This window comes from Phyllostomus discolor, chromosome 5 (genome assembly GCF_004126475.2).
Source record: "Phyllostomus discolor isolate MPI-MPIP mPhyDis1 chromosome 5, mPhyDis1.pri.v3, whole genome shotgun sequence".
In the NCBI taxonomy this organism is placed as follows: domain Eukaryota; kingdom Metazoa; phylum Chordata; class Mammalia; order Chiroptera; family Phyllostomidae; genus Phyllostomus; species Phyllostomus discolor.
The window spans coordinates 87436146-87460612 of NC_040907.2; the positions used below are offsets into that span (position 1 = coordinate 87436146).

General features: G+C 49.5%; 1 protein-coding gene across 2 annotated transcripts in view; it reads left to right on the forward strand.

Annotated features, from left to right (window-relative positions):
- FARS2 (phenylalanyl-tRNA synthetase 2, mitochondrial) overlaps positions 1 to 12021 on the forward strand; it is a 555715-nt gene extending 543694 nt beyond the window's left edge. Inside the window, exon 7 of one of the 2 annotated variants that reach the window (XM_036026519.1) lies at positions 11704 to 12021. In XM_036026519.1, coding sequence (XP_035882412.1) covers positions 11704 to 11964 — 261 coding nt within the window. In that variant the 3' untranslated portion in view covers positions 11965 to 12021. The remainder of the gene's footprint in view (positions 1 to 11703) is intronic. The other variant, XM_028513542.2, reaches the window with a different exon arrangement.
- Positions 12022 to 24467: the final 12446 nt, after the last annotated feature.

Below are 24467 nucleotides of genomic sequence, written 5' to 3' on the forward strand. Positions count from 1 at the left end.
GAGCAAGGATTTCCCTTTAGTTAGATGAATGTGTTCCTCCAAATGAGCTCCAACCATATTTGAAGGAAATTTCATTTGGATTTGTAAATTCTGAGATGAATATAGACAAAACCATTGCTTCTCTGAGCTTTGCTTTTTTCTATTGTGGTGGTTTTTAAATTGCCTTTTTCAGAGGCCTGGATATTCTGAGGAGCTGCTAGGGGAAGGGCGCCATGGGCAGGAAGTCAAGGCCAGTGGGTGGGATCCTCATGCCCTCTTCTGCCAAAGCAGCTTTGCTTTCAGCTGTGCTGTATATACTGTGCAACTTAGAGGGAACAAATGTGAAAGGTGTCACATGGGAGAGAGATTGGGAACCTGTTGTTTAAAAAAAAGACCTACCAGAGGTGTCCAACATTGTGGCATCTCTGGTCCACACTGGACGAACAAGAGTTGTCTTGGGCTACACATTAAATACACGAACACTAACAAAAACTGATGAGCAAAAAATAGGTTTTAAGTAAATGTGTTGGGCCTCATTCATAACCATCCTGGGCCTCATGCGGCCCTCAGGCCACAGGATGGGCACCCCTTCAACCATGAAACCCTCAAGTGATGGTGTTTATAATAACTAACTTAGGATGAGCTTGCAAAGGCTTCACCTGCATGGCATGCAGAATCGTTTTCTCCATGTTATACATGAGGAAATGAAGACTCAGAGAAGGTGAGCAACTTGACCAAGATCATATAGCTCAGAGGAGGAAAAATTAGGATTTGAGCTCAGATCACAGGCCTTGAACCGTGCCATTCCCTCCACCAGGAACTCTGCCCACCACCTCGCTCAACTTTTACGTTACTAATTCCTTCCCCCTGTGGGTCTCAGCTCACTGACACCTTCACGGGGAACCTTCTCTGACCTGCCCATCTAAGTTAATTGCCCTTATGTGTACCCTCATGGCTCCTTGTACTTCTTCAAACTCTTTAGCATAATTGCAGTTTACCTTGTAGTTCTTTTATGCCTGTCTCTTATGCTAGACTGTGAACTTCATGAATTCAGGTTGTTTTGCTTTGTTTTGTTTTGTCTTGTTTTGTTTTGTTTTCTTCCACCATTAGGTTTTCAGTACCTAGCAGAATACATAGCAGGTATATGTTTGTTGAGTGAATGAATGAATGAATGGAATGTGTGATGGACAGAGGGCTGTCTAATCTCAGAGGCAGCGATATTTAAACATTACATGTGCTACTTCCAAGGTCCCTTCCTACTCTGACCACCAGTGGTTTTGGGAGTGCCCAGCAAAGGCCATCGTGTTGTTTTGTTGCTGGTAGTGAATTGAGGAGTTTGAAGGGCTGTCATAGGGGAGAAGGACTGCCGTGAAACAAGGAGAAACACAGGAAACACTCAGTGTAAAAGGAAACTCCTTCCCAGCCTGGAATGGACCCAGAAGTAATCCAACATAAGTCTTTGTAGAAATAACTCAAGCATGGACCAGAAAATCTTTAGGGTCCCTCATTGTGGATTTATTGATTCCATAAAATATATTGCTTATGTGGTGAATCTTTAATCAAGATATCACAGCAGTATCCCAGCCTAGAATGTTAGAGATCGAGGAAACTCATCCCGCCAGTTCCTACTTGTCTGTCCGTCTCTGTCTCTCTTTCCCTCTCTCACTATTCGTCAAGGGATAGTGCTATTAGACCCAGAGAGTTCCTCCTCAGAAGCATTTGCAAAATAATGATGTCATTGGAAATATAAAATTTCTCTTTAATAATATGTATTTTCTTCATAATTAAGTAGACACTGAGTCTTTCTTTAAGTAACTAGTGTATTCCATCCATGACTCGCTAAAGAAATAGCAGCTGTACAACATAACACCATCATGGGCAGTTCTACTCATGAGTAACGGATTTGAAGGCAGATACAGCAGACTTCTTGGTTGGGCGGCTGTTAGTGCCAGTATTAGTACCATAATATTTCTGTAGCCCTCCGTTATGTTGGGAGGAATGAGATATAAAGTTAACTGAGGGCTAGCCTCTAGATGCAGTGACGGTGTCTAGACTCTTGTTTTAGGTAATTGCTTAATGATGGATTTTCAGTTGAGGCTTCTTAGAACCAGGTGTGTAAGGCCCTCCTCTGTGAGCCCACCCCACCCCACAGCCTTCTGCCCACCATTTCTGTATTCTATCCTTTAGACACCCACACCAGCCACTCCGAACTATTCACCTGTCCTTCAGCCTGTCCATGTGTGCTCAGCATCTGCCTGTGCCTGTGCAGAAATGACCTTCCCCCTTTAGCACTTATCCAGGTTCCAAATTTATGTCTCATACTCCCAGCCCCAGTTCAACTGGCACATCGGTGAGACTGTTGGGGTCTCTCCTGTACTTACCATGACAAGAGCTGACTTCCTGATGTAACTGTACACATCCGGCCAATCACACATCCTGTGGACAGCCCTTCACTGGACTGTTTATAGAACATACACTCAGCAACTCTTTGTTGACATGGAAGAGGAAAAAAACTACAATGAAAGCCCCCACCACCAGTGCCACTTACGCCGCTTTGCCAGCTCAAATACACTACATGCCCTTCACCTGCCGAAATCCTGCTCACGCTTTAAGATCTAGAACTATTCTCATCTCCCTTACCAGTCTTTTTTGACTGATAAGTTATTTACAGTCTTTGTAATCTGTTTAATATTTAGCATTAGTAGCTTTGTCCTGTTAGCTGTCTCCTGCATGAGTGCCTTAACCCCATATAGGTGGTAATCTACCCTAATCCTTCTTTGTGTTATTTTGGGATAGTGCTCCCTTCACACTGCCACTGTGCTGTGCACAGAGTGGCCGCTTCATGAATATTTATGTATTGATCAAGCAAATCGTATCCCTGTTTTGCATCTCCCACAAAGTCTACCTCAGCACGGAATAAATAATTACTGATCAATTGACCGAGCTGGAAAATGTAGCACTTAGCCTACTACAAATCTTCTGCTGTGGCCTGACGGCTCTGCCACAGTGTCAGTGTGCTGCCGGGCGGCACAGCGTGAGAATCAGCTCTGTCGGCTTTGGCTTGGTTCACTAAGCCAGGGAGAAAGATAAAATGTCTTCCAAATTTTTTACACAACTGAAAAGCACAGAGCTTTGAAAATCTGTGCAAAATGAGACATGATACTTCAAGTCTGTTAGAAATGTCAGAGGGTGGTTGGGAAGATGATAGAATAGTTGAAAAGGATGTTTCAAATTTGGTCAGACCCTGCTATATAGCATTATGAGCGAGGGGGTTTTAAGAATGGCGCACAAACGGCAGGTCAGCATAGTTGCTAAGTCATGAACCAAGAAGACACGCTGTCTGGGGAGGGTGGGCACTGGCCACTTCCCTCCTTGCGGCAGCCCTGCCCCACGCATGTTGGTGACCTGATGGGGTTCAGGTGTTGCTGTTTTTGTGTTGGTCTGTTTTTACTATAAATGTGAGTTCCCAACTTTCAACTCTAGTAATAGTTAACTAGGTTTTTTGGGTCAACTATCTTCAAATTTTTTTATTGTTAATACATAACAAAATTTACCATCTTAACCATTTTAAGTGTACAGTTCAGAGGCATTTAGCACCCTCACTTTGTGGGGCAACCATCCCCACCCTCCATCTCCAGGACTTTTCCACCTTCCCACACTGACACTCTGTGCCCGTTACACACTGACTCTCTGACCCCTCCCCCAGCCCCTGGCTACTTGCCTTCTACCTGCTGTCTCTATGGCTGTGACTGCCCTGGGAACCTCGTGTAAGTGGAACTATGTAGAGTTTGACCTTTTGTATCTGGCCTATTTCACTTAAAATGTCTCCAAGTTTTCCCCATGTTATAGCATTATACTGGTAATCCATTTTTACAGTTGAGGAAGTTGAAGTTCAGGTAATTTGTTGAAGGTCATTCAAGTCTTTCTGTGTGGCCCAAAGTAGGGGCTCTGTAATCTTTAGGTATACAAATAATAGTACCAATTGTTAAATGTAAGCCTGCACTATGTTTAACACTTCTTTCATCCAGTCCCTTCAGAAATCCTGTGAGTTCGTTATCTGTATCTTAGAATGAGAATGGGAATCAAAGGACAAGAACTGGCCCGGCACCCTGGTTGGGAAGGGGCAGTGCCGGGTGAGGCTGCACCCAGTGCCTCTCCATAAGAGAGCCTGTTAGAAGATTTCCCCAGGGCCATTATCTTCATATACACGTGCATGCAGAGACCAGGAACATCGGGCCCAGTCTCCAGGAGGCAAGAGCGTGAACCCTTTCCTCCTGAGGTGCTTGGCATGAGACCCCAACTCAGAAGTACCAGGAAAAGTTACTGGGGTTGATGGGAATAGAACCTAGGGTGCTTTGAAACTTCCCTGAGGACTCCGCCAGGGTTTGATGTGAAGCGTGTGTCTCCAAGGGGCTCTGAAGTTGCCCGTGTTCTGGCAACTGGGAGCTGGGCCTGGTGCAGGGAGCAGTTTTGAAAGCAAGATTGTTGAGCTGCACCCAGCAAGTGTCTTTTTCCACAGCTCTGGCTCTCCCTTCATCAAGGCCTGGACTGGAGTTGTCTTTCCCAAGGCACTGTCAGGGAGCCATCTGGTTCAGTTTCTTGTGACTGACTCCAAGGAACAGAAATCCCTCTGGGAAGAAATTGCAGCCACAGCAGCCACAGTGAGCGGCAACTCAGATGTTCCCTCTGTGAATGGGGGGGCATTCCCTCCCCACCCCACCCCCCAACACCAGGGCACATCAGTCCTAAGACAGACCATTCTGAGAATGAGAAGGCAAACCTCTTAGTTTCAGAGAACATGTGTTTGCCAGGGTTGGGGGAGAGCCATGGGGGATGAAGGTAGTTTGATGGATAGGAGCTAAAAGGTGTCCAGGGTGTCTGTCACAACTGAGAACAAGCCTTCTCCTGGATGGCTTCCTTCGTGGGCCCCACCAAGCTGTAATCCACCCGCATTAACCCTACTCACTTCCCTCTTTTATCACTGATGCATCTTGTATCTGTGCTTTAGGCTGTCTGAAAATTCCCCCAGATCACAGCTCTCTTCTCTGTCATCCATGGAGGCTCTGCAAGTGATGGCTGACTGGCTGGCTCATTCCCGCAGAGGGGCGTGTACTTTAGAATTTCTGTCCTCTCAGCTGATGTTTGGGGTGTTAGAGCTGGAAGGAGCCTTGGAGCCCCATTAGTCCAGCCCTCCCATGGGTGAGGTTAAATGACCAGCCCAAAGTCACACAGACATTGCTGCGGCTTGGACAAAGACCCAAGTCCCTGCCTCCCAGGCCTGTTATTTCCTTACGTTAGCATTAAATGTAAAGTGGTATAGAGTCATTGGACCCTAGGTATGTCAGAATTTCATTCTCTCCTCCATTTTCTTTTTTTTTTTTTCCAAATACAGGGAAGGTCAATGGGGTGAATGATTTGCTTAGTTTCCAGGCCACTTGTTTAAATCATGCCCAGTTCTGATGCCCAGTCCATCACTGTCCCTGACTTCCATTGCTCGGTTCACTTTCCCAGCCAAAGCTGTGTCCATGCTCCCTGGGAGGGACACTTGTCCTGCCTTGGCCTCAGGTCAGATGCCAGGCCCATTAGGGGAAGTTAAAAGAAACTCATAGGAAATACAAGCGCCCCTTCCCCCAAAGTGTCATTCCTCTTTCTGTAAGCCCCATGAGTAAAAAGGAGAAATTTTGAGACAGACTGGTAGGCATTGAGAACCCGTGCTGGGCGGCCAGGTTCCATGTGAGCATTCTACGGACATCCCTCACTCAACAGCACAGGCCCTGGGAAGCCCGTGTTCTCATCACCGCCCAGGGCTACATGACGGCCCGGGTGGCGTGGAGGGCACGGGCCAGAGGAGGCAGTTCAGCCCAGACCCCAGCATCTCTGGGTGCTCTTTCCATACATTACTAAGGACTGGCAGGTTTAGCCTTTATTTTACTCTAAAAGTAATTTTCAGTGTTTTAACTTGCATCTAAGTCTAATTTCAGTCAAAATAATAACCATGTATCCCCAAAAGTTTAAAAAGTTGGTCAAGAACATAATATCAGCGAGTATAGAGAGCTTGTCCACCAGAAAAATGGTCCCTTCCCAGCAGTCCCCCGCCAACACCCCTATCAAGTCTCTTCTTTCTTATTTGGTGATTTATTCATCTTTATTTTATATTTCAACGTATAAATGATATTCATGTCCTTTAAAATATTGCTGTCTGTTGTTTATATAACTTGTTCTCATTTTTTAGTTAGCAGTGTGAAAATTGGGTATCATAGGTGGGGATGGAATGCATCATAATTTTTCTCATTAAAATTAATGGAATTTTTTTTTAAAAAAGAAAGAAAACAAACCCAGCCCCACTAGCTGCAAAGCATGGGGCTCCTCCACTCCACCATGCCTCATCTCCTTCTGCATTTTCCAGTTGGCTGTGAGCAAGTGGTTCCCTCCCTCATCCTTTTCCTTCACCTTGTTCCCCTTGCTGGACTGCAACCCTACCCGTGAAAGCATCGCAGGTCTTACCCTCAGGACACTGGCCTTGTGAGGCTTCGTACTGAGCTGCATCCTACAAGCAGGAGACAGTTTAGGAGTGAGTCAGGGCATCCCACCTTCAGTGCTCTGAGAATGGGTCCTACCCCACAATAGCACTTCCTCTCCCATTGAGGAATCCCTGCGTGCATAGGTGGCATGGGCAGTGGCTACTGGGTGTAGATGGTCTATTCCCGGAGGTGTCCAGTGCACCGTCCAAGAACATGAAGTAGCTGCTCTTGCCACAGATGGAAAAGCAGACCAGTGTGCGTGTTGCAGGAGCTGGGTTTTGGCCGCATCCCCTGGATAGGTTTTATTTCTACTTCAAAGCCTGTGTGTTGCCAGGATGAACCAAGTGGTCGTATAATAGAAGTATCCCAACCCTTGCCTGTACTGTGACCCATTGCTCCTTCTTTCCAGTGAAACTTTCCAAAGTCCTGAGTCCCTTCAGAAAGTCTCTCATTGGCACACTATGAACTGGAGAGCAGCAATTTCTGGATAGTTGTTAATTTTATCACTTAGGAAAATTATTGCTCAAGAGAATAGGAAAGACCTAGAACAGGATCCCATGTAACATCTAAAATGTTGGCAATGCTTTACTAACCCAGACTTGACTATATGCAGCACTTAAGCATCCTTTTCTTTAGGACTAAAGTTCAGGCTTTGCTAGGAGGAGGCATTAAGCACAGAATCCCTACCTGCTGCCGTGCCCACCCTCCATCCCAGTTCTCCCCTCTGCCCACATGGGCTGCCTCTCCGGCCCTTGCTGTCCGTCACTGCGTGAGTAGCTGGGCATGCACAGGGTGGCAATCGGGTGGACATTGACGATTACACTCAAACAGGGAACAGGATCCAAGTGGAAGTGGATTTCAGAAGAAGCCCAAAGCAAGTATCCACCTCCACGAGCCAGGCTGAATCTCTCCTCATGAGAGCTGATAGGACAGCAGAAGAGGTGGGGGTGGGCAGAGCAGTGTACCCAGCTATTCACAGGCGAACAGCGGCTGTCTTGTCCTGTTTTTCTCCTCACTAGAGGTAAGCTCCTCATGGGCAGGGTGAGCCGAATCCCTTTTGTGGCCTCTGCAGTGCCCCGCACTGTGCTAGACAAGTAACACCACACAAGCGCTTGTGGGGAAGCACCAGAGGGAAAAGGCGTTTGCTGAAAGAGCACACCTCAGGAGCACGTGAGGTTGGAGTGTGCCTGGCTGACCCCACTGCAAGCAGCCGCACAAGCCCACACCTTGTCCTAACTGCCGGGAGGGGGATAGGCCTCCGACCGGGAGCGCGGTCACTGCTCTAGCCCCACATGTGAGCTGGCTGGTTCTGGGTGTTCAGCTCAGTGCCTGGAGCTTGCTGTTTATTGAATGACTAAAGGAAGTAGTGATAGTTGAAGCCATGGAAGCTCAAACACTCAAATCTCTTTTAAAAATTCAAGCTTTTGTCAGTGACCAACTTGTTTCAGCCAATATCCTAAAGTAATGAAATTCTAACACCAGAAAAAAAGGAGACTGTCTCTTCAAACTCATTATAATGAAATGTGACCTCTCATACTCAGTATGAGTATTGTCATTTACTTTGCCTATGAATAGAAGCTGTGAAATACATTTTAAAAAACTTATTTGCCTTTAAAAACCCCTGATTGTCACGCTGTTATCTCCTTCAGGGGAGGTTTCTTGCCCTGAAGGTTGGGCCCCCAAGGGCTGGCAGGTGTGCTGGGGGAGGACAGGAGCCCTCTCCGATCCTGCCAGCTGCTGGGCTGCCCAGCTACCTTTTAGGGCCCTGTGGGCAGGAAAGACTGTATTGAATGGCCCTGTTCCAGGTGCTTCTCACTGCGTACCCCAGTTAAGCCTCATCTCTAGCCTGTGCCCTCTCCATTAGCCAGAGGGCTCGGTCCATCTCTTTCTGAACAGAACAATGAAAAGAAGTTGTGTCCTCAGTAGTGGGCAAACCTCGCCACTTCCTAGGGGAGGTTGGGGAGGAAGGACGAGATCGGAGCTGAGGGAGGGAGGGAGGAGATGAGCGTGGTGGCGCGGTCCAGTGTCACAGTTGGTAGTCGGGCTCTGAAACCTAATTGCCTAGGGGTTTTCTAAAGTGAGATGAAGTTCACATAATGTAAAATTAACCATTTTTAAAGTGTACAATTCAGTGGAACTTAGTGAATTCACAGTATTGTGCTGTCACCACCGCTATCTGGTTCCAAAGCATTTCCATCATCTCCGAAGAAAACCCCATACTCATTAAACAGTTTTTCTATATTCTCTCCCCTCCCCCAGCCCCTAAAAATCTACAATTTCCTTTTGGTTTCTGTGAATTTCCCTATTCTGGACATTTCAAATAAATGGAGTCTCACACACACCGTGTGGTGTGTTCTGACTGGCTCCTTTCACTCAACACATTGGGAGGCCCGCCCGCATTGCCCGCGCTGCAGCAGTGCCGGCACTTCCTTCCTCGCCGTGACTGCAGGCGTTCCCCGCCAGAGCGGTCCTGTGGTTGCGCCGGTTTTGTTTGTGCATCCACTGACGGACATGTCCGCCTTGTGCTGCTGTGAACAGTGCCGCTATGAAAATTCTTGTACAGGTGTTCACTTGAATTCCTGCTTTCAGGTTTTTGGGTGTACACCAGGAGCGGAATCTCAAGGTCACATGCTAGCTCTATGTGTAACTTTTTAAGGAACCACCAAACTGTTTCCCACAGCGGCTGTGTCATTTTACTTTCCCACCAGATTGCCTCATTTCGAATCCAACCCTGCCACTTATGAGCTGCACGACCTTAGGCAGGTTACTCCTGCCCTCTGTGCCTCAGTTTCCTCATCTGTATAACAGGGACCATAATCCATCTACCCAACGAGTTAACACATGTGAAGGGCTTAGAACAGTGCCTGATACATAATAAGCTGCGTGACGTCTGCTGCTGCCACTGTTATCAAGGGACAGTGTGGTCACAGCAGATGAAAGATCGAAGTTTTTGGACTGAAAGAGGCTGCATGGATGACATAAAAGAATCACAAAACACCTGGGGTCGGGCACTGAGGGATTCCCTTCATTTGAGAAATGCATCTTTGTATCAGTGATAAACCGTGGGCCTCAACTCCGTGGCCCCGGGGTCTTCGTGGGTGGACCACTGCTCCAGAACGGGCCAGCGTGGGTCTCCCCCCATGACCAGCTGTCAGTGCCACTCCTTCCAGGTCTGCAGCGAGCAAAGGACAGGAGCACATCCCACCATACGAATGCTACAAACAGAAACTTCTAGAAAACAAATTTAAAAAGTCTTTCTCTCTTTTCAGTGGTTCAGAAAAGCCAAACCTGGTTGATTTTCAATTGAATCCACTGATTTGTCACCAAATATTATGCCAATACTCTTCTCTGAATGTATAAAATTAATCCATATGTTTATGGATTCATTTACACCCAACTCATCAAAATGTTTTGTAAAAGCTGTTAGAATCCCAAGAATCCTTTCAGAAGCCTTCTTTGAAACACCTAGAAACAGGAAGGTAATTTTTCCCCCTTCATCTTTGGTTGGAAATCTCATCTCATACAGTGGCCATATTACCAACTTCTTTTATCTAAGAGTGAACTAATGAAAAAATATACAACAGTTGCTGCAATGGTACCTCATACTCACATAGCACTTTATAATTTGTACTGTCAGGTTCCAAACAGGTCTCCAACAGTTTGGAAAGGCTGATGGGGCATGTGCTGTTATCTGTCAGCAGAGAAGACACTGAGACTCAGAACAGGTGTGTCATGGCCTGGAAATGGAGGAGCCCGCAGTAGAATTCTGGGCTGCTGCGAACCCCTGACAGCTTCTGTGTGGCCAGCTTGGTGCGGCAGTGCCCGCCCCTGCAGGAGAGCATGTTCACAACTTCGCACAGTCACTAGGTCATTGACGGCCTGGGCTCCTCATTCTAGCAAACTCTGGAAGAGGAGGTAAAGGAGCAAATTAGGGAACCTTGGGCAGGAGGCAACTCTTCACTTATCTGGTATAATTTTACTCGGCCAAGGGGTTTGGCACTGAAACAGAGGCAGGAGAGAGGAGAGGCAGCCCCTCTGAGAGCAAATCTAGGAAGTATCAGCAGTCCTGGAAGCAAAGGTTCTGGCCCTGGGCGGCAACAATAGGGACCTGTGGGTCTTCCAGGTATGGGAGGGGCCCAGGAGGGAACCCTCCAGAAGCCCATTTGTTCAAGGGTCTGGCATTACTGAAGACCCAGCAGTGCCTCACCTGCCAGAGAGAACATGGTCAGGCTAACAACTGGCTGGTGTCATCCAGTGGGATCTGCCCAGATCCACTGCGTTTGCTGCAGTTCTCCATCTGTAGTGAGAAGGGCTTGGGCCGACTCTCCTGCAGCTGGGCTGGAAAAGAGGAATGTGTGTGGCTGTGAAGAACAGAAGCAAAAGCACCCAGAAAGGGCAGGGTCAGGCCCCAACCACACAGCCAGGAAGGCAGCTCTGGGAGAGGCCCCAGGTACTTTCTGATGAGATCTTGCTCACTAGTGTTTCTTAACAACTGTTATGCAAACAGAAGGCATTGCTGCTGTCATGTCAAAATGTTCCAGAATCACCCAGCTGTTCATGAAAATCAACTCACCACCTCCTGGTAAAGCAGAGGATTAAGGTGATTGTCTGCATGGCACAGAGATGATACATGGTCTGTGCGGCACAGTTGTCTGTGTGCCTCCCACGGCCCATGGGACTGCTGAAAGAGTTATCGCCTCGGCTTTCGGGGCAGCCACTCTCCCTGGGGCCAGTCTTGGGCCTCAAGGAGTCTGCAGTGTGCCTTCTAAACATGGTTATTTCCTAGGACATGAGGAAGGTTCAGGGGTGCTGGTGTTGGGCCCTAGCCTTCTCTGTTTGTCAGAATCCCCCGGGGAGCCTTGGAAAAGCCCAGGAGCCCAGGGGCACCTCCCACCTGCTGCATCCTACTCTCCAGGCCTTGGTCCGGGAAATCAAATTTGTAACAAGCTTCCTTCCCAGCGGATTTGGATGCATCTGGTGCAGTGGGAGCCAATGATCCCCTACCCACCACCTCCCCCGATGACTGTAAAAGAAGCAGACTGTTAGCAGGGGTCAAGGCTCTGCCATGCCATGTTGCCAGTCCCTGGGGCTTGTCCTCAGTTCTCCACTGGGGTTGGGCGATCCAGTCAGAGCCGGTGGTACTTTTCCTGCAGGTGGCAGTCATCTGTCCCTCACTCACCTGCCTTTCTCTTTTACTCTTTAGGACACACAAGACCAGCCATTGCTACCGCATCACCTACCGCCACATGGAGCGGACCCTGTCCCAGAGGGAGGTAAGGCGCATCCACCAGGCTGTGCAGGAGGCTGCTGTGCAGCTGCTGGCTGTCGAGGGCAGGTTTTGATGGCAAGCGGCACCCAGGCCACGGCCCTCCCTTCTCTTGGATTTGTTGAAGAAGAAAAAGAAGAAGAAGAAGAAGAAGAAGAAGGATATTGTTGGTGGACTGGGGCATTGCTCACCTTTTGATAAAAGGGTCAGTTTTGAGACTTTGAGAAAATAAAGGATTGCTCTTTAGAAACTGTAGACACGGCATTTGTCTTTTATTTTGGAAACGGGATGAAAAGGGAGCAATAATGTGAGAGTTTCCTCCTTTCCTTTTAGATGCTTGGCCCATTGGTGCCCAGTGTGGTTAATTGGTCCCTGGGTTCCATTAAAATGTAAACACCAGACACAATTTCTTGCTTGCCTGGCTCCCCAACCCATGTAAGGAGGGAAGCCTCACAAAGGGGTATCAGAAACTACAGACTCTGGAAGCTTCTTTGAATCAGCTTCTGTTCCTTTCTTCCTTCTCTTCCTTTTCTGTTCTGCAAAGGGCAGGCTTCAAACAGGGCACTAATGAAATGCCAGGGCTGCCCTCAAAAGTGAAGGAGTCACGTCCCTGAGTGGGGTGAGGTATTTACTTGCTTTTCATAAACCTGCACTTGGAGTCAGGCCTCTGGCCCTGGGGCTCGAGCTTAGCTGCCTTCTGCCCCACTGGAGAGGAAAGGACGCAGACAGCTGCCCCAGGGGCCTGCCGACACACAGAGGCCAGCTCCTGAACCCCCCTGAGAGTTTGGTTTCCTAAAAGGAGGCCTCTGCATCTGCAGGCGACCTTTAAGGAAGAGTGTGGAGCTTTGATGTGTCCCCTTTCTGTCCCAGGCACTTTGTAGTCTGCCCGCCTCACTCCTGACCAGTTCTGATGATCAGATCCCATCCCTGGCCTGTGCTGGAGGCTGACGAGGCTGCGAGTGCTGGGATGAATATTTGATGAGGGCGGCCATTAGCAGCCAGCAGCATGGGGGCAGGGGGGAGCTGCTTCCAAAGGGAAGGAATGAGTGTTAATGTCATTTTAGGGTGTTGTTCATTTGGACTTTACCCTTCAGTTATCAAGGGAATTAAGGAAGCTGTACCCCAAGCCTGGATCCAAACTGCTGCCCAGGGTTTGGGGCCCACTGGGCGTAATTCCTCCATTGTTGGGGGTGGGGGGTGTGAGTGGGAATGCACATGTGATTAGTAATTTCTTCTTCTGCAGCATTTGCTGGCTCAGCAGACCAGTTCTGTTCCAGGCATGGGCTGCATTTCCAGGGACCCCTTTGTCCCTAAGACCACTTAGACTTGCACTAATAGGCTCTAACAAAACGAGCTAGGTGGGTAGCACCCAGAAACCACGGCAGCACCCCATGGCCCACGTTTGCTCTCAGCTAATGTTCATCAAATACTACACTTGTGCCAAGCCCTGCTCACCAGGGCCAGGGGCAGGGCTGCCATTCAGGAGGGTTCGCAGAGGGATTTCTCCAGCCTTCCTCTCAACACTCTATGCTGTAGAATCAGCTGTTACCTAAATTTTACAAATGAAATAACTGAGCCTACAAAAGTCACGGGATCTGACCAGGACCATAACTAAGAGGTGGCGGACCTCATCCTTGGCTGCTTCCTCCAAATTTAGAACTTCCATCTAAGTGGACATTGGCTGCCTATACGGTCTGCCCCTCACTCTGCTCCTTTGGGCCTTTGTCCTGTTTCCATACGTACTCTAGCTGGGGGGCTTGCACAGATGTCTCCCACCCCTGGTCCTCTGTGGCTGCTGGCACTCAGGCCGACCAGGGAGCCTGGGGGACATCCAGCTCTTGACTTCTTTGTGCTGTTCCCACAGGAGAATAAATAATGGAAAAGGAAAAAAATGAGAAAGGTAATTTAATCCACAAGATAATCAGCACATTGCAGTTTAAGAACATCCAATCCCACCTGCAGTAGAGCATGGTGACTAATGGCAGCGGCGTCACCGTGACCCGCGGGACACGAGGTCCCCTCTGTGTAGAGTGGGAGTAAGAACAATGCCTGGCCCGGCGGCCGGTCGTGAGGACAGAGTGAGACATCGCATGTGCTACGCTTGGCAGGGAACCCAGGACCTAACGAGCCAGCAGTAAGGGATGGCTGCCCTGATTATCATTCAGGTGGGGAAAGGCAGGAGCTTGCAATGTGAGACCTGGAACATGTCCGAGAGAGCAGCCGCACCTCCTTCCTTGTCTGTACACGAGCACACTGGAGTGCGAAGGGACAAATGACTTACTGAGGACACAGCTAATTACTGTAGAGCTGGGGCTGTGGGGGGAGGGAGGGTGGGGGGTGCAGAGCTCTTTTCATAGCCCCACTCTGAATGAGGCACCCTGTCTGTCGGCCTCAGGCCCACTAAGAGGCTGCTCACTCGTAAGGTAAGGACAGGTCAGGCTGAGGTTGCAGCTGCGTCCTGGAGCTGAGGACCAAGCATCCTTCCAGCACTTGTGTTACCTGCCCCCTTGACCAGGCCAGTCACGATGCCAGACAGACCGAGGTCAGCAGGCACTGGCTACTCTGATGTCATGGCAATAAATTCTATGACCAGATGTAGCCTCAAGGGTGGTATGGGGGGCCTTGTGGGCTTCACAGCCATTGGTGTCCTTGCCCCCTGCCCACCTCTCTTCCTGCCGATGGACCCTGTCATACTGGCTCCTGTGCTGGCCCTCCAGCTCGTCAGTCCTAGAACTGGCCAGTGTGGCCCCCCACTGGCCCATGGTGGTCCAGCAGTCAAGACATGAAAAGGAAACCACACCCTTCAACACCCGGAACCAGTGAGTGAACTCAGTATGTGGCAACCTCAAAGTCCCCACACAGCAGGCTTTGCCCACCCAGACACCTCAGTGGGCACTTGGGTCCTCTGTTCCTACACCAGGAGTTCTCCAGCGTCCACACTGACCACGATCGCTCTGCACTTAGCAGCTGCTAGCCAGAGCCATCCACTCTCTCGCCGTCCACGGGTCACATGCAGGCAGACCTCACAGATATTTCAGGTTCTGGTTCTGCTCCAGACCACAATACAGTGAATATAGCAACAAAGTAATTCACAGGAATATTTGCTTTCCCAGTGCCTATAAAAATTACATTCATACTATACTGTAGTCTAATAAGTGTATAATAGCATACGTCTAAAAAAGCAAAGTGTATGCCTCGATTTAAAAATACTTTTGCTAAAAACTACTACCGATCATCTGCACCTTCTGAGCATCGCAGCCGTTTTGCTGGTGGAGGGTCTTGATCAACGCTGGTGAAACGTCAGTATCTGCAACGAGCAACAAAGCCCAGTGCGGGATGGTGGCGCTGACGCGCACGGTGTCCCAGGCTCAGCCCCATACAGTCACTCAGCTATTTAGAGTGGAGGCCCCTGCTCTACCAGCAGCAGATGGAGCCGGGAGAAGGCAGACCAAGGCAGCCCTCGCAGAGTTCACATTCATCATCTCACTGAATCCTCCACCTGCCCCGGGGATGGTGCCATCATTACGGCTCAAGGAGATGTTTCCAAGTCAAAACTAGAGGAAATCCTTTTGATTCCAAACCTGTGCTCTTTTTTTCTTCTTTAATCTGTCATTTTATTTTCTGATCTTATTTTTTTATTTTAATTGTTGTTCAAGTGCAATTTTCTGCCTTTCCCTCCCATCCCAGCCCTTCCCACTTCCCTCCTCTTTCTGCCCCTCCACCCCTTGTTATTGTCCATGTGTCCTTTATACTTGTTCCTGCAAACCTTTCCCTATTCCCCTGAAATTCCCACCCCTCTCCCCTCTCCCCTCTGGTCACTGTCAGCCTGTTCTCAATCTCAGTGTCTTTGGCTATATTTTGCTTGCTTGTTTGTTTTGTTGATTAGGTTCCCATTAAAGGTGAGATCATATGGATGGAACTGGAAAGCAAACCTGTACTCCTAATGATGTCTCCTGCTCCTCCTCACACACTTGGCCAGACACTAGGCCTACTATAGTCAAGGCTAGGAACTCATTCTGGACCATGGCAGAGGCGATGGGCCACCGTGGTGGTAGAGACATCACCAGCAGGGGCTCCAGCCCCCAGGGCAGCAGCTGCAGCCACAGACACACCACAGGACCCTCCCAACAAGGCGCAGAGGCGTGTGATGTGGGCCCTTCACACCAGCTGTGAGGGCTCTGTACCACAGCCATCAGAAGCTCTTCTTTACCATCTGATGCTCAAAGTAGTCAATAGATTTCCACTTGCAACTGTTGCTGCTTCAGGTTCTAACTCAAAACTGAACAATCTAGGACCTTGCAAGAGTAATCCGTGTTCCAGAAGTGTGTCCTGACCTCAGTTACTCAAGATGGTGTTGGTTCTGAGTTTTCTGTGTGGCTCCTATACCCAGAAATGCCTCATTGCTTTAAAAGCAAAAAAAAAAAAAAAAAAGCAAACAACACAAACAAAGGATTGCCAGTGCCCTGTTCAAAGGCCAGACTGCCCTCCTCTGGTCCCTTTTCTTCCCCACTCCTCAACCCAGGGAAGTCCACAGGAGGCAAGTGGGGCAGCAGCCGGTGGAGCCCTAGACCAAGCCCGAGGCTGAGTGTGGTCCAAGGCTCAACCCGGTTCTGCCACTGATGAGCCATCTGGAATCCCTGAGGTTTATTTCCTTCACTCTACAATGAAGGTGGTGATCCTCGCCTTTCCTGCCTTGAGTGGGACTGAATGTGAATGGCTCAGTAACGAGGAAGAAAATCGTGTGTAAAACTCTCAAGCATCTCACGTTAGCCTCACAAAAACTTATGAAAGCTGACTGCATTACTGTATTTTGCCCTGTATAACGCACACTTTTGCTCAAATTTTTGAGGGAAAATAAGGGTGCACATTATACATGGGTGGTGCTAATTCCATTATGTATATATATGTTTTTAACTCTTTTATTTATGCTTATACATTAAAAATGTAACTCTAGAAAGCAATAATGATATCCTTGTGCATAATAATACCCTGGAATATGGTGACTGGTTTTGTTGAACGTGCAACGAAAACAGTTTCTACCAGCGATTCAAGGAAGTGAAAGGAAGAGCAGTGTATTGTTATCCACAGGGTGAGACAGACTCTTGGACCTCGTCTCTGTTCTTGTGTTGTATGGTTATTTGTTATGTAAAATTTCTTGTACCATAATATGTTCAAAAATAAATGCTGAAATTCCTTTATGATAAAAACAAGTGTCTAAATATAAATAAATAAAAATTGTATTAAAAAATTAAAAGGAAGGATTTTTCCCTGAAAGTTTGGGCCAAAAATGTGGGTGCGCATTATACACAGCAAGATACGTATATTTACTTGGGAGTCAAGGCTGTGAGCCCAGGGTCTTGCGTCAGTGGGTGCAGAGCTAGAATTTAGGGCCATTCTCTGTAAGGCCAAAGCCCATGTTCTCCCCACTGTGCCCTGTGTCCCCCACTAATGGGAGATGAGGGACAACTCAGGACGGCACACTGTCCTCTGCAGCCTCAGATGTAAAGTGGGGATACACAGCACCCTGCTCTCCCAGAATGAGCGCCAGCATGTGTGTGTCTGTCTGTCTGTCTGTCCCAGATGGAAGCTTTAAAGAGGGCTTGGCTTTCTCGTACATCAAAACAGCAGACGGGAGGCCAGGCCACAAGGAATTAAACCACAGGCACCAAGGAGTCCCCTGAGACTGGTTAAGCTACAAGGATTGTGCTGGAGAGGAAGTTGGTGACAAACTCTAGAGCAGCACATCCCGGCGCCTGCTCCATGCTCCCCATGGGCTGCAGGAAGTTCTCGTTCAGGGCCCAGCACGCCCACCGCTACGTGCAGAGTGTGGCTTGTTGGGAGGCAGTGCCGCTCCTTCTCTCCCAGTCAAGGAAGGATTTCAAAACGCAAGGTGTGAGCACGACGTTATTATAAAGGAAACTTTGAAATCTATTTTTAACAGCTTCCAATTTACCAAGAGTGGATCATTTGCAGTCACCTATACTTTATTATTAATAATAAATTACTAAGGTGTCAAAGCAATTCAATGGAGAAAGGAAAATCTTTTCAGCAAATGGTGCTGAAACCATTGGATATCCATATAAGATGAGGAGAAAGGACCCTAAACCCCTACTTCACTCTCTGCACAAAAGTTAATTCAAGATGGAGCCGAGACCTAAACATAATAGCCAATAACATATTACAAGGCTTAAAGAAGAAAACAAGGGACTATCTTTGCAAGGTGGGTAGGCAAGGATTTCTTAGGACACAGGAAGAACTAGTAAAGAAAAGGGTGATAAATTGAACTTTTCAAGACTTAAAACTTCTAGTCTTTGAGACATCATTAAGAAAATGAATGGGCAAACCATGAGGTGGTGAAAATATCTGTGGTATATGTTTGATGGACAACTTCTACCCAGAGTATACAAAGAATTCCTACAATCAATAATAATTTTTTAAATACTTTTGGGAAAAAACGGACAAAGACTTGAATAAACACTTCACAAAAAAGATTTCTAAATGACCAATAAGAAGAAAGATGCTCAACATTACTACTCATCAGGGAAATGCATGTGTGAAGTTACAGGGAAGATGAAACTAATCTCTGGTGGCAAAAAGCAGACCAGAGGCAGCCTGGGCCTGGGAGGAGACTGGCTGAAAGGGGCACACGGGGAAATTTTAGCTGATGGAGATGTTTTAAATCTTGATAAGAGTGTGGGTTACAAGGACGAATGCATTTGTCAAAACATCATCAAATTGTATACTTTAAGATGTGTGCTTTTCTCTGTATGTAAATGATACCACAAGAAAAAAGAAAAATTGCATGTGCCGCATCTCACAACCCAGTGAGCGTTCCAGCTGCACAGAGGAGACAGCGGCTCAGCACTGAGGAGCAGGGATTGCGGCAGAGATGGGCAGAGAGTGGTCCAGAGGACTGTGGGGACAGGTGGTCTTTGAGTGCACAGAGCACTCAGGGTGCAGCTCTCCCCAGGGGGTGGTGCAGGTGGAGGGGAGACAGGAAGATTCTGGAGGAGCGAGAGTGCATGCACAGGCCAGCAAAGGACACAGGTAGGGACACAAGGGGGCCCTGCCAACCCCAACTCTCCCCCTGCAGTGGCGTCCTCGGAGCTGGGGCACTGCTCACTTTGCCCTGGAGAGCAGCATGTGGGGACAGGCTGGAGTGGAAGGCATGGCACTGGAGGAAGGGGGAAAGGCAGGAGGCCCCACTAACTGCTGATGGAGTCTGTTTTTTGTGCAGCTTATTTCCAAAGTCCCCAAATTCTTTTGAGCCAGGCAGCATGGTGGACATAAGCCACGCTGCTCCCTGCTCCAGGTGGGGGCACTGAGTTTCTGACAAAGCACGTCCTGTGTCCTGTGGGCCCCACCCACCCACAGAGTCACCCAGTGATCCCACAGGAAAGTAGGGCCCCTGTCCCGGCGTCCTGGCTCAGCAGAACAGCCCTCTCCCACCTCGGGGAGGTTCGAAGTGTGGCCTGGGTGAGAAATCAGGCCACAGGATGTGCTCCCTCCTGCTCCCAGGCCCCCAGCCCAGCGCCAGCCTCCTTGCACTGGGTGAGGTGAGCACACCAGCCCCCACCCTTGAACCAGGGCCTGACTATGCCTAGCAGCACCCTCACTCCATATATTGCAGGTCTGAACTGGACAGGTCAACAACCAGCCACCCTGGAAGGAGCCGAAGGCCCTGCTGGTGTTGGACGCCTCAGGCATCAGACGTGAACTGTGGTTCTGTCGCTTACAACTGGGTGACCTTGAGCCATTCCCAACTCAGCCTCCCATTGGTAAAATGAGGACACCGGTCACTCTCCCAGGAGGGCGATGAGGATCAAATGAGCTGAGGCACAGGATGCCCTTCGTTTTTAGTACAATGTGTTGTACGTGTGAGTTAGTGCTTGTTTCCTAAAAGTCCGTGCTGGGAGGATATTCTGGAACACACCGTGGTGGCTGTTGCTCGCCTGCATGCTGTGCTGCAGTCCACTGAATTGTGTGCTTCGAAAGCGTGAACTTCGTGGTATTTGAGCTCGTGTATCCCAGTAACGCTGTTAGAAGGAATGTTCAACATGCATTTACCATGTGACCCAGCCATCCCATCCCTAGGGTATTTCCCAAGAGAAATAAAACATGGTGTTTTGCTGAAGCGGGGCTAACATGGAGACGTCGGCAGATGTGTTGCACCGCCTCCGAAATGCAGCCCAGTCCACCCTCGATCCTTCAGCCACTGGGAAGTCAGCGGGAGCCCCAGCACAAGGCTTGGAGGAGATCTGGCCCTACGTCTGTGACAGGGAGGCTGTTTTTGCTGCCTATTCAGCTGGAGCATTCTGATGTCCCCTCTACCACGTTAACTTCGCAGCCTTCTGCCTCTCCCCAGGGCAGGAGGGGCTGCACTTGACCTCCTCAGGAGTGCCAGCCAGCTAAGGAGGGCCTGTCCACTCAGAGAGGGCGAGGACTGTGGGTTCTGCCAGCTGCTGACCACAGTGCCCAAAGCCAGCAGGGCACAAGAGACAGGGGGGCCATGGACTGCCCATGACACCCATGACAAGAGGGAGAGTGAGTTCCTCTCTGTACTCCAGGTGACCAGTTTCTGGATCCCCCAGGAATCTGTCCTCAGTGAGCAGTGGAGGGGCAAGACTCTGACAGCCCCTGCTGGCAGGTGGGCGTGTGTGGATTTGTGAGGGGGGTTCACTGGGCCCTACAACCAGTCACAGTCTTTGCTTTCCCACGTCTGCCTAGCAAAGAAGTCCTGCTGTATCCAAGTAGCACCTAACCCTTTCCTCATTTGCCCTGTGCTTCTTTCTTTCTTTCCCTCTCCTATCCACCTGCCCCACCCCACTCACAGAGAGAGGGCCACTCTGACCTGGGTTAATTCAGATCTGGATGAGGAGAATGAAGCCAGAGTCCCAGCAGAGGGAAAGACAGTGAGCCTGCTCCCCTGCTCACCACCTTTGATGAGGGAAACAGTGCCTGGCAGATTACCACTGCCCGCGAGGGCAGCAGCCAATTCTCCTGTCACTGTGCATTAATCACCCCCAGGCCCAGGCTGGGCACAGCAGCAGGGCCTTTTAACAGCACAGAGAGAACCAGCTCACTGCGCTTCTCTGGCCCAGTACAGCAAAACCACGCCACCACCCTGCCTCACGCCCTGGGCTGTTGTGGGCTGGACCTGGGCCCCGCGACTGGTCTTTCCCATGCCAGCCCCTCCAACAGGCTCCCAGTGGTGTCTGCTGTTGAAGCCAGCATCGTCTATCAACTCCTGTGTGTGGGCCTCAGGACTTGGAAAATATTGTGTAATAGAGTTGCCTGAAACGAGTTTCCAAGATAACACAGGCAGTTTGAAAAAGGGATTGAGAACCTGGGGTTTGGAGTCAGGCAGATGCAAGTTCAAATGTGAGGGTCCCTGAACCCCTCACTTCTTAGCCTCACTGAGCCACACCTGCAGGCTGGGACGTCAACTCCTGTGAGGACACAGTGACACAGCACGTGCAAGAGCTGCCCGCACGGAGCCTGGGAAGCAGACAGTGCAAGGGAGAGGGGAAGTCTAGTTGTGGGTTCAGAGAGGCCACAATCCCAACTGAAGGCTCTGGGAATCGTCTGGAAAAAATGTGACACACACAGGTGTCCTGAAGTCTGAACTCAGAGGAATTTCATCTGCCCACCGGCCCCATTTTAGAGATGCATCGGTGGGCTCAGAGAAGTCAAACGACTTCCAGTGTCATCTGGATGATTTCAAGTGTAAGTAGCACAACACCCAATCTAGACCGACTTAAGTGGTTACCTCAGAACAAGAGAAGTGGAGGAGACAGGGCTGGCTCGGGAGTAAACCCTGTTCCTGGGACCCCAGCCTCTTCCCTGCTGCCTTTTGTGGTCTGTGGATGATGTCTTCTCCTCATGGCTGCATGTGACTGCAAAAGCACTGACTTGCAAATCTCCACACAACCTCCAAATCAGGAAGGAGTGGTCAGGGTATTAGTTTCTCCCCACAATTTTCTTTTATCATAAGGAAGACATTTTTCAGCCTTCTTTCAAGTCTCCTTGTCTGGGACTGGTTCCCATGGCCACACACCAGCTTCAGGGCAATGGGGAGAGGGAGAATTATCCTAGCACTTCCAGCCCTGGTGTAGCAAAAAGGCTCTCTACCAGAAAAAATAAATAAATAAGGGAGCGGAGATCACTGTTTTTAGGCCACCAACCATGTCTCCCAGACTCGCCCCCAATCGTTCAGCTCCTTGCTGACCAGGACCTTGGGGGCCTACCGCCCATTTCTCTTGGCTCTAGATTTCTCTAGATCTCTCCTCCTGTTTTGCGGCCTCATCTCTGAGCAGGACCTTAACAGTAGAGTGTGGTGAAGGGCAGGGAGAAGGGAAACTTGTCCTCAGCCAGAGGACAATTAAATTACAACTCGGAGCCCACACTGAACACAGTGTGCTTCACGGGCAGGCCAGGTGAGGCCGTGGAAGTCGGCCTGGGTGTGCCGGCAGCACTCACCAGAGAGCTCCAGGAGGCTTCTGCCTGTGTCACCCCTCAAGCCTTTCTGCCAGAGTGTTGTCCCAAAGGGTGGGTGGCCAGCAGGGGGTTGTGGATTAGCCAGTCAAGGACATTGGTATTCAGGACATGGAAGATTGCCCTCTGGAGCTGACTCTAGAAAGCACGTTCCCTAGTATTTTCATTCTGTTATTTTTAAGCTCTTTACAAGTGTTGACTTGTCTGTGTCGGTAGCCCATGGGTGGGCAGATGGCATATATGCCTCCCAGTGAAGAATGTGTCCAGTGCCCAGACAGGTGGAGGCACTGGTTCAGAACTGGGCACAGAACCCAGTACTCTGAGTCCCTGGGGCTCTCCACATTTGTTGCAGGGGTCACTGTTTATCACCAAAATCAAAATGCTAAAGCCCTTTGTCACTCTGTTGAGCTAAATGTCAAGAAGGCGGCTATGGCTGACCCAAAGGCTGGAGGCAGGGTCAGCTGGGCTCCTCTGGAGCCATGTGCATCTTCTCAGGGCTGGACCCAGGTTTCAGAAGAAGGGTGGTGATGCATGGACAGCAGAGAACAGTGACAGGGCCACAGCTGCGAGGAGGAATCCCCTGTGGCACACGCCATGGGGGTGGAGAGGGCTGACACAGAGGAGAGGCTGGAAGGAGAGATGGGCTGAGGACTGACTGGGTGGGAGAGTGGCGCCCCACCGTCACCCCCCACCTCCCAGCAGACAGAGGCCACAGCAGGATGAGGGTCTAGAGAGGGACTGGGCAACCTCTGTCCTCAGGTTTTCTCTGTTTGCAGCATCTCTTGTCTCTGATCATGCTGAGGCCCTGGGGGAGGCCCAAGCATGCTGCAGCCACCTAGAGGAAACAGATTCTCCTGCTCCTCACTGCCTTCCTCCCTGGTCAGTGGTTCAGACCACAGGACGCCACAGTAAGTCACCCTCGTGACCGGGAGGAGGCTGCAGCTGCGCTGTCAGAGGCGGGGCCAAGACCGGACCCAGGGTCCAGTGCCCAGCCAAGGAAAGCAGAAGCCAGGCAAACACTCTCATGAATATTTTTTGTCTTCCACCAAGAAACTCATCTGTGATTCCCCCTCCCCCACCAGGACTCTATGTTTCAAGAGATTTTCATCTACTAAACAACTGCATTTATCAAGCAATAATTCATTCTTTTCCCCATTTTTTTAAATTAATCAAAGATATACATAACTGCCAGCCCAGGTCTCTGATCAACAGGAGATAACCCTTATTACCACAGTGGGTTGATTTAATTCCTGCCAAAAGCAAAGAAACTTGATGTTTTAGATAGCCTGAGTGGCCTCATTATGGGAAAGTGGAAGTTTTCCATTAAGCCTTGTGAAATATTCAGAATAGCTCCTAGACCCCCGTCACTAATTCATGGAGGAACCACCGCACCGTGTCATGCAGGCAGTGAGATGAAAAGGAAATCCCACTCTCCCAGGGTCCTGCCACTCAGCTGCTAAGGGATGGTTGCCAGGATCAAGCTCCTACCAGCAGAGCCTTAGACAAACCTCTCAGTCTCCTTGAGCCTCAGCTTTCCCCAAGTTATGTGGGAATGAGGTATGGGTCAGGGTTCCTAGCTGCAAGCAACAGAAACAAACTCTGACTACATAAGGCAGAAAAGAGTACATTCAAAGGGTGCTGGGGAATGACTTTTGGCCAACATGGAGGCATAGGTAGACACACTGTACTGCCTCCCACAACCAAAAGAAGGACAACAACAAATTTAAAAACAAAAAACAACCAGACTGACAGAAAATTGAACTGTGTATAAGTCCGACAACCAAGGAGTTAAAGAAGAAATATTCATACAGACTGGTAGGAGGGGTGGAGACAGGCAGTGGGCTGAGAGGACTTGCAGCAAGGCAGTCGCTATAAGACCTGGGGAAGTGGCAGCTGGGGGACTGGGCAGTCCCACATTCACATGCAGATAAACCGGGAGGAACAACTGGGGAGCGAGACAGACTGTGCAACCCAGAGTTCCAGTGTAGGGAAATAAAGCCTCAAAGCCTCTGACTGAAATACCTGTGGAGATTGAGGTGGCAGGAGAAACTCCCAGCCTCCTAGGAGAGTTGGTTGGAGAGACCCACAGGGTCCTAGAATGTACACAAATCCACCCACTCAGGAATCAGCACCAGGAGGGCCCAGTTTGCTTGTGGGAAGCGGAAGAAGTGACTGAAAGCCGGCTGAGAGCCAAGCAAGTGGCATTG